The sequence below is a fragment of the Miscanthus floridulus genome, chromosome 9 (assembly GCF_019320115.1).
Source record: "Miscanthus floridulus cultivar M001 chromosome 9, ASM1932011v1, whole genome shotgun sequence".
Taxonomy (NCBI): Eukaryota; Viridiplantae; Streptophyta; class Magnoliopsida; order Poales; family Poaceae; genus Miscanthus; species Miscanthus floridulus.
In genome coordinates, this window is record NC_089588.1 from 45024706 (window position 1) to 45038336 (window position 13631).

General features: G+C 40.7%; 1 protein-coding gene and 1 pseudogene across 1 annotated transcript; both read left to right on the top strand.

Annotated features, from left to right (window-relative positions):
- The first annotated feature begins 640 nt into the window (after window positions 1–640).
- LOC136479779 (uncharacterized) lies at window positions 641–6029 on the top strand. Its single transcript, XM_066477534.1, has 7 exons — window positions 641–768; window positions 839–1043; window positions 2641–3640; window positions 3752–4432; window positions 5003–5189; window positions 5281–5368; window positions 5454–6029. Exons 1-7 carry the CDS (start codon window positions 641–643, stop codon window positions 6027–6029), a joined length of 2865 nt encoding a protein of 954 aa, XP_066333631.1.
- Window positions 6030–6059: 30 nt separating this feature from the next.
- On the top strand, window positions 6060–11078 carry LOC136479780 (uncharacterized; annotated as a pseudogene).
- The last annotated feature ends 2553 nt before the right edge of the window (window positions 11079–13631 follow it).

Genomic DNA, 13631 nt, shown 5'->3' on the forward strand with positions numbered 1-13631 from the left:
TAAACTTTTAACCCCCAACAAAATGGGGAGAAAAAAATGTTTCCCTAAGAGCATCTCCAAGAGTTCCCTAAATCTCCTCCTAATCCTTAGTTTTTAGAAAGATGAGAGAAAACCCCTCTCCAACAACTCATAATCCTTCCTCCTAAAATTTACGCACTTGTGAAATCCCCCCCCCCCCCACGTTCTGTGTAACTTTGCGCGGCTCCCCCGTCGCGCGGATACGGCGTTCCCACGCGGTGTCCTTCTTCCCGCGCCATATTTTGCCGCGAAGCCATCCTTCGTGCGCTCTCCATCGGTGGTTCTTCGTCGTGGTAGAAACAACTCGCTCCTCCATCGCTCGCCACCAGGAACTCACTCCTCCATCTCTCGCCACCAGGAAGACGATCGACAACGCCGCGGACGTAGCGATGAGGTACATACTCTGATCTACCGTTTTGTCGTGGGCTTGCTGCGTCGCCGCCGCCACCATGGCTTCGTGCTGGCCGCCGCCGCGGCTAGGTTTTGCCGTGGCCGTGGTCTTTTGGATGTGCTGCTACGTTCTTGTGTCACGGGATCAGCAGCCGTCCCTATGTTTATCGTGCTAGGTTCCTTGCTGCTACGTCACCATGTTTTGGATCTGCTGCTGCCTCTGTGCCAGGCCATGGCGGGAGGCTTGCTGGGCTGGCCGGCCGTGGCTGGCAGTGGGCTGCCGTGGTTGGCTGTGGCCGGCCATGACTGCCTGCTGGGCTGGCTGCGGCCAGCTATGGCTGCCTACCGGGTGCCGCTAGGGTTTTGATGTTGTAAACAAGATTTTCTTATTCATGGCAATTGGTATTGATTTCTTTGTCCATATTTGTAGGCTCGTCGCAATGTCCGGTGATCGATCTTGGACAGACATGCTCATGGGAGTGGATGACGCTCCTTTGGATGACTTCATCTTTCCCATGACACAGGAAACACAAGACTATGAGGACGTGCAGGCTGGAGCAGGTGTTGAATCAGTTGAAGTGCTGGCAAATGAGGATGTGCCGGCAGGAGCAGGTGTTCAAGCAGTTGAAGTGCAGGCAAGTGTAGGTGTTCGACGCCCACGCGTTCCAAGGCCAAATGCCAAAAGGCAGAAAAAATTCATTTCGAAGGAGGATGAAATTGTTGTCTCGGCTTGGTTGAACGTCAGCAGAGATCCCGTGCAAGGTGCTAATCAGTCGGGAGCCTCCTTTTGGCGTAGAATTCATGAGTACTATGAGCAAATAAAGGAGACCGGTGAAGCACATTGATATCATTATGAGACCCAGGCATTCCAAAAATGGCATGCCATATCCACAGATCGTGAGAAGCAAGAGCCTCCAAAATAATAGTGGGCTCCTCCGTATGCCCCTTGTACTAACCCTGCCATTCTAGAGGACATTTCTTCCATGCACTACTAAATTTTGACCCTATTGCATCGCGTCCCCTTGCATCAAACAAAAATCTGATGCAATAGGTGGCTGCTATTGCATCAATTTTTGGAATCTGATGCAATATGTGGTCGTTATTACATCGAAAAAGAGTTGGATGCTATAGTAATTCATGTCGATGCAATAGGTATGATCTATCGCATCATTTGGAACAAGGGATGCAATAGGTAGAAATTATTGCATCAGACACATTTGGTTGCGTTAGTATTGAATTTTTGATGCAATATGTAGATGGTATTGCACCGGATTAGAATATGGATGCAATTAGGAAGTACTGTTGCAATGGATTTGTGTTTGATGCAACCGGTATTTTTTGAAAGAAAATTGACTAACGTGAAAACACCTTGTAGCTACCTAATAAGTGAGACAGACAGGCGCCACGCTCGTGCCTCTCAGCTCGCAAATCGCGTGCCTCTCAGCTTTCCTCTCTGGGCTGGGCTGTGAGGCTACAATATTTGGCCCAACCTCCTAGGGCCAGCCCAGAGAACAACATATACTATAAAGGGTTCTTTGGGCCACGCCTAGGGCCGTGGCCCTAGTGGCCCTAGGTCCAAATCCGCCCCTGGTTCTAGTTCAGTCTGTGCGGCAACCCTTCCTATTCGCGAATCGCGACTCCACGGCATCGTATGACGTCGTGCTGCTGCGCCGCTGCGCGGCCGTTCCGCGCGTGGTCTCGGATCGGAGTTCCCAATTCCCGTAAGCTAATCTCGTGATCCCAAAGTGCGGACGCTAGGCGCTAACATGGTCACTGTAGATCGATCTACAATCCCTCCGTCCCTGACTCGTGACTCCTGTGGCTGCGGTAAGTGGTTTCATTAATCACTAATCAGTAGTACAGTCTCATTGGCTTCTGTTGCAGTATTTGTAATTTTTTTACCTTGCAATTCAATCCATACTAGCATCAAGCGACTGAAGCTAATAGTTGATCCATTAATTTAATTGAATTCATCAAGCCATATAGGGACAAAACAACTGAGAGGCTGCAGGTAGTATAATTTCAGTTTTGAAATTATTTAAATTGTATTTAGTAGATATGGCTTCCACTTAATTCATGAATTTAAACCTTATTACCAAATTGGTCAATGGATTTACCGAATTGTGTATGAATTTTTTTGTGGTGCATACCCTGACCTAAAATCCTAGATTCGCCACTGCTTTGTTTCCAATATGTAGCATGTTCTTATTTATCTTTGTGTGTGTTTGTCAGGTGTTCAAATCAATGTCACACCAAGGTAGAAGTTGGATGCGGCTGGATAAGGCATCTGCAGAGTGGCAACAAGGATTAACAAATTATCTTGATAGCACCTTTGGAGGAAGCTCTAAAGGAGGAACGGCACCATGTCCATGTTCAGCATGTCGTTCCATGTCATTTAGAAAACGGTCGGATGTTCAGAATCATTTGCTTCGGAAAGGTTTTGATGAAAGCTTCATCCGAGAGCAGGAAAGTATATGTGAAGGTTCAGCTATTGATGATGATGATGATGATGTTGATGATAGGGCTGGTACCACAGATTTGTTACATTCTTTGATCAGGGGTACTATACGTGGAGAAATCGATGAGGAACAGCCAAATGAGATGGCAAAGAAGTTCTTGAAATTGCTACAAGAGGCCAAGAAGGAGTTGTTTCCAGGCTGCACAGAAGCTACCCATGTGTCTTTCATTGTCAAAAGGTTTCAGATGAAGTGCATGTTTGGTTGTAGTAATGCTTGCATGGAGTACGTACTTGGGCTGTTCTTACTTATTCTTCCTAAAGGACACTGCCTCCCAGATAGTGTGGAGAAGATCAAAAAGGTTGTTAGAGATCTTGGTCTAAATTATGAAAAGATAGATGCATGCTATAATGATTGTGTGTTATTTAGAGGGAAAGAATATGAGGGCCTGGATAATTGCCCAAAATGTGGTGAGACAAGGTGGAAGCAGTCTAAAGAGGTACATGATGTTGGCAGTAGTTGTGGCTCAAAAAAGCGTGTTCCACGTAAAATCCTACGGTACTTCCCACTGATTCCACGGCTCCAAAGGATATATATGTCAGAGACTAGAGCATCATATATGCGTTGGCACAAGGAAGAATTGGTGGTTGATGGAAAAATGCGACATCCTGCGGACTCCAAAGCATGGAAACATGTGGATGCAACCTATGAATGGTTTGCAGAGGATCCTCGTAATGTCAGGCTTGGTCTGGCATCTGATGGATTCAATCCGTTTGGTATGTTGAATGTGTCATATAGTTGTTGGCCTGTGATTTTAATTCCTTACAATCTTCCGCCATGGTTGTGTTTGAAACAGTCGTATTGGATGTTATCGATGATGATCCCAGGAGCGAGATCGCCTGGTGTTAGCATTGATGTGTACTTGCAGCCTCTAATTGATGAGCTCAAAGTTCTCTGGGAAGAGGGTGTCAAAGCCTGGGATGCCAAGGAGAGGAAGGATTTTGATTTGCATGCAATTCTACTATGGACAATCAATGACTTTCCAGCATATGCGATGCTTTCTGGATGGAGTACGAAAGGCAAGTTTGCATGTCCATACTGCCATACGGAAACAGACTACTTATGGTTGAAGCATGGGAAGAAGCATTGCTACATGGGGCATCGTCGCTTTTTGCCTATGGACCACAAGTGGCGCAAAAACAAGGTCAGTTTCAACAAGACAGAATATAGGGAGGCTCCACAACCACTGACTGGAGAACAGGTGTTGCAACACTATGATAGTTTTGACCAAGTCACATTCGGCCCTGAATCAAGAAAAAGGAAGCAGCGTGACGAAGAAAAGAGATGGCACAACTGGAGGAAGAAGAGTATTTTCTTCCATCTTCCGTACTGGAAAAAATTGTTTATTAGGCACAACTTGGATGTGATGCATATCGAGAAAAATATATGTGAGAGCATATTGGGCACTTTGCTAGACATAGAAGGTAAAAGTAAGGATAATGAGGAAGCTCGGCTGGACATGCAGCATCTCGGGATAAGGATGGATCAGCATCCAGAGCATGAGAATGGTAAGTTCACCTTACCACCTGCTTTGTACAAATTAGAGAAAGATGACAAGAAACTTTTATGCAAATTTCTACATGAAGTTAAGTTGCCTGATGGGTACGCGTCCAATATCCGAAGATGTGTGGATGAAAATCGGTGTCAGCTGTCTGGTCTGAAAACTCACGATTATCATATTATATTCCAAAAACTTTTACCATTAGTACTACGCAACATTCTGCCTCAAGAAGTTGTTGTCCCATTGATTGACTTGAGTAGGTTCTTCAGTTCGCTTTGTTCAAAGGAGCTGGATGAAAAGGAGCTTGCTAACATGAGTGCTTCGATTAGGGAGACTCTATGTCGGCTTGAGATGATATTCCCACCTACTTTTTTTGACATCATGGTACATTTGCCAGTTCATCTAGCTGAAGAGGCTTCACTTGGTGGACCTATATGCTATAGATGGATGTATCCCGTGGAGAGATATCTACGTACGGTAAAAGGTTATGTGAGGAACAAAGCACATCTTGAAGGCTCAATAGCGGAGGGATATATCACAGAAGAGTGCATGACATTTTGTTCTTTGTTCTTCAAAGACATGCCAACTCGCCCAGAGCGTCATGAAAGCGCCACAGCACCTGAACCACCATCTGGTTTGAGCGTTTTTGGTGACCTTGACTACATTAGGAAAGGCTATAGGTTCGAGGTCTTGGACGAATCCGAGATGCTGAGAATAAGGCACTACATACTCACAAATACCGAGGAGTGTGCTACTTTGCCTGAGTGAGTTAAATTTAACATTTCAGCATGCTATTTTTTTGTTCACATGATATATTACTAATTCTTTGCATTTTGTTTGGTCTGCCCACTGCAGTGCACATAAGGCTTCACTAAAGGAATATAATCCACATAATGTTGAGAGAAGACACAAGCAGCAATTTGTTGGTTGGTTTGAGGACAAAGTGAGTCACCAGAATTTTTTTTTTGTTCATATTATGATGCACGTAATGAAAGCACCTTATTAATTTTTGTTAAATGGAAGTACAGACCAAACAAGAATATGACCAAGGAAAAGCTAGTGAGGAGATGTACAACCTTTCTCAAGGACCAGATGATCGTGCTCGTGTATTCAATAGATGTTTCATCAATGGCTTCCTATTTCGGATGGTGTCGGCAGAGACGAGCTTGATCACACAAAACAGTGGTGTCCTTGTCAAGGGTGATGAAAGTACGGGTAATATGGACTGGTATGGAGTTATTAAGAAAATTATCTCTCTACAATTCACTGGTGGAAAGGAAGTGATGATGTTTCAGTGTGATTGGTTCAATGTCCCCGCTCCAACAAAGAACAAAGGTAAAGGGTACAACAAAGATCAATATGGAATTATAGATATTGATACTACCCGTCTCAGATATTCAGATGATCCCTATATTCTGGCGACACAAGCAGAGCAGGTGTTTTATGTCAAACACACAAAGAAATCAAATTGGTGTAGCGTTGTTCGAATCAAACCAAGAAACCTTTTCTCCATGCCGGAATCAGCTAGTGTTGAAGAGGAAGCAGAAATTGATGTTGACTCATTGCTTGTTGGGGTGGAGGACATGACTGTTAGAAGCGATTAGGGGGACTTGATGAATTGGCGACGAACGGACATGGAAGGGGAAGCAATTGATACTTCTATTATTCAGAAAGCAATTGCTCAGTCTGTACTAGAACCAAATGATGAAGATTTTAGTGATGAGGGTGAAGATGATGTAGACGCATATATTGACGATGGAGTTGTCGCACCTGCCGTTGCGACAGATGACGAAGCTGATGATGATTTTTCGTTTAAGTATTCACAATTTTTCTTGAATGACGTTTGGATGTTCTTAGCTGATCAACAGCATGCTTATGTTAAAACGTGTGTTTGTGTGTGTGTGTGTGTGTGTGTGTGTGTGTGTGTGAGCAGCAACTAGCAGGTTTGAATTTTTGTGAAGGATTATTTTCTGGATTCCCAGCTACTATCCGTCATTATTTTCAAGAAATTGTGGTGGCTGAGTTGATGATTTAAAAATCTTTGTAGTTTTAAGCTTTCAATTATAATTGGTTGGATGTGATACAACTGGGGTATGCTTGTGTTTCCTGGGAAGAGATAGGATAAGTGCACACATGATGTTATAACACTACTGTTTCTATTGAAAGAACAATTTAGATATTGGGTAAATTTGAAAATTGAGGTACTGACCATACATAAATTGACCATATTGTAGTGAATAATTTTATATGTTTGTTCCCAAAATTGTTAGGAATTTGCCATATTGCAGTCATTAATTGATTTTACAATCATAAGATAAATTTGTTGAATGAAGTTAAAATATTTTGTAGGAAAACACACGAGAAAACGGGAGATAGATGGAAAGTATTTATTGATTTCTCGGGGGACCCAAGGACCAGCAACGTGCCATATTGGACATTGACCGTGCTAGAATTACCTTTGCCAACTTATTAAAGTACAAAGTTAAGTTGGGTTATTCTGCGAGGGACTTCATGTACTATATGAAGAGATGTGGCAATGATAGAGCTTTGCTGCAGCGTATAGATTACGAAGAAGATGCATTGACAATGATAGAAGTTTGTACAGAAGAGAAGACAATTAGGATAGCAGTTTCAACAACTCAGGTAGATCAGGAAGGAGAATATTCAATCACACCGATTAAGCAACGTAGTACACATGAGGAAGTTAGTGGAAAAGGAATTCAGGATGAAGACATTGATGCGTACAAGGTGTGGCTCAATAAGCTACCACAGGATGAAAACAACCCAGGTACTAATGTACTAGAAAAATACATCTCAATGATTTTTAGTTACTGATCTAAAACTGACACTATATATATAACATCTATATATGCATCTCGCAGAATTTAAGGATGACACCCGGCTGAATACTGTTGCAACATATAAAGAATGATTGAGGAGGGAAGGACTTCTTCAAGATATATGTAATCTGATTTTGTTTTATCTTGGCATTAGTGGAAGCATTAATATATATATATATATATATATATATATATATATATATATATATATATATATATATATATATATATATATATATTTCCAACTCCATTGTAACTATGTGCTTTCACTTTTTTGTATGTGCAGACACATATTTAGATGATGAAACCATTGAAGAAGACGGAAGTGGTGACATATATATATATATATATATATATATATATATTTCCAACTCCATTGTAACTATGTGCTTTCACTTTTTTGTATGTGCACACATATTTAGATGATGAAACCATTGAAGAAGACGGAAGTGGTGACAATAGCGCAACACCAATGCAGTTTCCAGCTCATGCTCGTAGGCCAAAGGCCTCTCAGAAAGGTATGCAATGGTTCAGAGTGTTCATACATTACTATAACATAAAAATGCTGATTTATAATGTTAACATACGTTCCATTTTATAACATCAATTTTACAGTAGGGGTTGGCGACAAGAGAAAGATTGGGCGTGGAACATTGAAAGGTTTATCGGTCGAAGCTAAGAGATTTAAACTTGGCACTGAGAAACTTAGTATAGATTTCTCATCCACGAAAGGCGGTCCTATAGGAGATAACTATCGCGGGTTTGTTGATGAAATAGTTCGGTTTACAAGAAAAAGGACTCCACTTATTGGAGTTAAAAAGTGGGGAGATGTCAAGCAGATTGTTAAAGATAAAATAGCATGAGATATAATGGTATGTTATAGTCTTGCTCCCGCATATGATAAATTAATTCTTTGTAATATCTTATTTGTTCACAATTTGTTGGTATCCCTTTTCTACATGTTAGGTGGAACATTGAGAACAATGATGATGAGAAGGCTAGGATATGGAAGATTGCAAAGTATCGTTACAAAGGATGGCGAGCTCAATTGAGTGCCACATACAAGGCATACAACAGTTATCATGAAAGAATGAGACATAAGCCAGATGATTTGGACATTGTGGAGTGGCACTACTTGGTGTTGTATTTTGGAAGTGACAAATTCCAGGTTCCAAGCCTCTGACATATATGTGTTTATTGTCTGTATTTTTATAGTGCAACTAACATATCTGTGTTTATATTAGCGAATAAGCACCACAAACTCTAGCAATTCGCAGCATCGACAGACAATACATCTTACAGGATCAAAACCTTTTTCACAAGTTAGTTATGAGCAGGTAATGATATGGAACCTAATCTTCTTCTTTTATTTTTTACCTAAACAGTAACAATGTTCAATTTTCACATCTTAGAGAAACCTGGAGACTGGTGAAGAGCCAGATGGTTTGACATTTTGGAGGAGTACACGCACCAAGGAGGGCCGATGGTCTTCTGATGCTGCTAAGGAAATATATGTAAGTGCTACTTTGTTCATTAGTACTTAGTGATATTGCCATTATATATAACATAATTATTATATTGATGGTTGTACTTGCCCTGATTGGGTGATAAAAGGTCATCATCTCCTTGTCCTTGTGTTGGGTTTGGCAATCCTATCTTTAGTTTCTTATTTATGCTATTTTCAGCTGTGCCACCTGTTCTTTTTGGTATAGCAAGTTTGGATGAGCCAAATGCTTCCAAACTTTTTCTGTGGTCTCCTGATAGCATATGGTAGCTGCTGTAATTTTTGTAGAATTTTCTATGCAAGTCTTGTATATGGTCTTTTATGCATCCTTGTATCTATTTAAATTTAGAAAAGCATCAAATAATTTTATTTTATGATGGCCATCATATTTTCTGGTGTCCATGAGTTATGTATGTTGCCATGATATGGTTGGTATGGTCCAAATGTAAGTTTGGAACATCGTTAATTCTTTAAGTGAGATGTTGGTCCCATCTGGACAGATCTGGGGACTTAGAGAAGTTCACCTTGATAAGTTGGTTTCCTGGGAAACTTGTGAATACCAAAGTCGAAGATAATTGTCATATCTAGCTGCTGTTCCAATTTGAGGTCATTTGGCCTAGTGGTTTGAAAGTTACAGCTGTTTGAAGTTACCTCCCAGTTTTTGGGTGCTCTCTGTTTCAGCAGAGTAGTTTCTGTAATTCTGCTATTTCGAAGTACTTAAGTTCTGAATCATGCTTTGATGTATGAATATGAAATCTCGATAATTTTATAAGCTTTCTAGAATGTCCTCTTGCAAGTCATTTGGACTTGTATATCTCCAGATATGATTTATTTTCTGTACAGCTGTTGCATGCCCAGATTTCTGGGAACTTGCTGGAAAGCAAGTTGCTTATGTTAGATGCTTTATGTAGTTAATTATGTTCTTTAAAGTGATTTGAATAGAGCTGGGCTACTCGGTAAACGAGTGTCCAGTGATGTATGTTCTCATAACATGTTTTATTCATTTATCTCCAATGTCATACATATCTCTGAAATGCTAGAGTTCAACTGTCCATTGCTTTTTACCTCTCAACATGCTTTGCTAGGAATCATATTTGGAAGATTAACATGGACTTGGATTTTTTGAGGAAGTAATCAGTACATGAATCTAACTGATACAGTTTGATTTCCAAAGTATCCATTTTACCTAATTCTTATTATACTTGAACTGGAACTAATGTTGCTACTTGCTAAAGTTGAAAACACTAATTGTGTTCTTAAATTTAGGAAAGCGCCTTCTCCAAAATTGGAGAGAGAATTGAGTTGGAAGCTTCTGTGATTTCAAAAGAACAAGAAAGGCACATTCTTCATGAAACCTACAAGGAAACCACTGGATGCAGGAGCAGGAAAGGTCCTGGACATGGATACTTGGCAAAGTATCCGACCAGAAGCCAACTTATGAATGAACGAATTGAAGAGCAAGCTCGTGCATCTGCATTAGCAGCAGCAGCCCAACAGAAGAATAGTGAGATGCAAGCTGAGGTAGAGAAGTTAAAAGAAAAGCTTACCGTTCAAGCCGCTGAGAGGGAGAGCGACAAGGAAAAAATTCAGCAGCTGCAACATCAACTGGAGAGTACAAGTAGCAAGATTAGAGAAGAACTAAGGCAAGAGCTTTTTTTCACTAATCAAACAACACAATCAAGCACCGCCTTTGGTAATAATACTACTTCTTAATTGTTACCAACATCATTGATTTTAGTAAAGGTTGATTGCTAATGTTTCTCCTTATAACTCCAATGCAAGAATGCTGCACCAACCACAACAGCCCCTCAGCCTGCAGAAAATATGGTTAGTGGAAATGAAGGTGCAAATTTAGCACAGGTATTATTTTTTGATAAATGCAAACTGCGATGTAATGGATACCTACATTTAATCTGACATAATGTGTGAATCTTTTTTTTAAATATGAAGGCTGGTACAGAATCTGCCCTGCCCACACATAATGAACCTGCTGTTGTTCCGACTCCCATCCAAGAATCAGAACATGTGCAACAGGTAATATACTTCAAAATTATCACCTGCAGTTGAATAGATTCTTAGAATTGCTAAGTGGTGATTGCTCCTTCAAATCTTCTGGTTTTTACAGACTGTACCAGACAGTGTATTGTTGAGCAAATAGAAGAGTATCCAACCTAGTCGCCTCACTCGCAGCGCCAACAGATCACTTTTCCCAAATGATAAAGATAGTAATGAGACAGTGACATTTATTACATCACAAACACTGAGGAATACTGCAGCAAAAAAAAAGCTACAATGCAGAAAGAAAGGAGGAAAGGTATGAGCAATCAGGTGTCATTTTAAGTTGTTGTCCAGATTATTAACATGAACTTTGTTCACTTATACATGTATGTTTGTTCACTTAACATGAGCAATCAGGAGTTCATGCCTTATGTGTTTATAGTTTGGCTTCAGTATCCATTCTATTTGTTAAACCCAAAAATATTGTTGTCTATCATGTGTTGTCTATGTTTGATTCCAACTGTGTGATCAACTATATATATTACTAATGCATGTCATTTTGACTTTTTCAGGAAGATCAACCTTGAGGGAGTCTTGGTAAGCTGAAATGAATCAAATATTGTGCAACGAGAAAGATGCCATGTTGATCTGTGCTAAGAGACATGTATTTTTGTTTATGATTGCCTATTTGTAGCATAAGTTAGTGGTTTGTAATGCAGTTCAACTTTGCAATTACCTATTTGGAAATAGGAAGGCATTTGACTTCCTTACATTGTACAAACTATTGAATGCTTATGATCCAAGTTATTAATATGATTGCCTTTTTGTGCCATTGAATTTTGTAATTTTATGAATTTCTGTGCAATGAATTTGATGCAATAATTGGTTGCCCTTCAAATCTCATGTCGATGCAATAGTTTGTATTGCATCCAAGCTCATGTCGATGTGATAGTTTGTATTGCATCTAACCTCATGTCGATGCAATAGTTCGAATTGCATCGAACATAACGTCGATGCAATAGTTCCTATTGCATCGAACCAAAATGATGATGCAATAGAACCTCTTGCATCGAATCAAAATGGTGATGCAATAGATTATATAGCATCGAACCTAATATGGATGCAATATAGTCTATTGCATCGAACGATAGCCGTTGCAATAGATGTATTGCATCAACATGATTTGGATGCAATAAGCTATTGCATCTCTCAATTTTGATGCAAGAGACAATGGATGGACGATGCAATAGCTGCTTCTCACATCAACCACAAGTAACCGATGCGAAAGGCTATTGCATCAAGACCACTTGCATCGGCTGGCATCAAACGAGAAATTGATGCGAAACCGAACTATTGCATCTATTTTAGACCTATAACATCAAAAATTGACCAGTGCAATAGGGTCAAAATTTAGTAGTGATGCCCAATGCATACAATCGATGGACCCTAACATACCAGGAAAACCATTTTCCTCACCGAGTGCCAGTAAGTGTGTTGTGTCGGCCTCATTAGGATATCTCAGGTATTCATCTTCAAATATATCAACAACTGCAGCAACGAACCTACATAGGCTCTCAATTGCGGTACTTTCGCCAATGCGAACATACTCATCCGTAGCATCAGCTGGAACCCCATATGTTAACATACGAAATGCTGCAGTGACTTTTTGGAAGCAGCTTAATCCAATAACATTGGCTGCACTCCTTTTTTGCACAAAATAGTCATCGTGTGATTCTACAACATTCATTATGCATAGGAAAAGATCCTGACTCATCTTGTACCTAAAATTAAAAATAAAATAAATCTTAGAACAATTACCTAGCGTACTATGTACATATCACAAGTGAATGCCCACGAACCTCCGACGGGATAAATTTGGGCCGTATGTCAGGTCATCAGCCAAATAATCTTGAAACATCCTTCAGTGCCCGCCTTCTCTATCTCGATAAATAACTTTATGGCCTAGGACAGAACCACCATGTCTTCCTTTTTTATTTGAATATGTTTCAACAATTGCAGCTGCTAACAAGTTGAAATAGTCTTCGTTGTCTGATGATGAATCTTCCAACTCCCTTTGAAGAAGTGTCTTCTCAGCAGCCATGGCCGCCCTACTGGGAGGTGCTGCCGGCAGCCTGTGACTTGGAGGTGCTGCCGGCCTGCTCTGAGGTGCCCACGGCTGGCTGGGATGAGGCAACGGCTGGCTGGGAGGAGGCCACCACAGGCTGGGACGTGTAGGGCTAGGGCAACACAAACAAGGAGCGGTGGCGGCATGGGTATGTGCGACGACGAAGACTGTCGCGCGGAAAAAAGACCGAAAAAAGCCAAGTGGGACAAAATTTTGATTTTTAGGAGTGAAATATTAGGTACTATTGGAAATGGCCTTCTTTTTTTCTCCTAATACATTTTTAGGAGTTGGGAAACATGGAGTTTTTAGGAGGAAAATTTAGGGAACTCTTGGAGATGCTCTGACATATAGAAATGGAAGTAGTAAACTATGGTAAAATAGGGGGACATCAGCTTGACAAACAAAATGATTACCAATTATACCAGTTGTACTACCAATGGGGAAAGTGGTGTTATTAACTAGCCCCAATGTAGTGTTTACGACTACAAAAAGCTAGATTCAGAGAAAAATGAGGGCATCATGATCTAAACTTCTAAACACATTTGACAACTGCAACAATATCTTATATTTAGATGGAGACAATTAATCTAAGTATCTAGATCACTACAAAACACTACCGGATTCAACTTCTTTGCCGAGTGTCTCAGGCACTCGGCAAAGGCCGATATACACTCGGCAAAGGCTTTGCTGAGTGTTACACTCGGCAAAGGGCGCTCGGTAAATAGTTTATCGGCAAAGA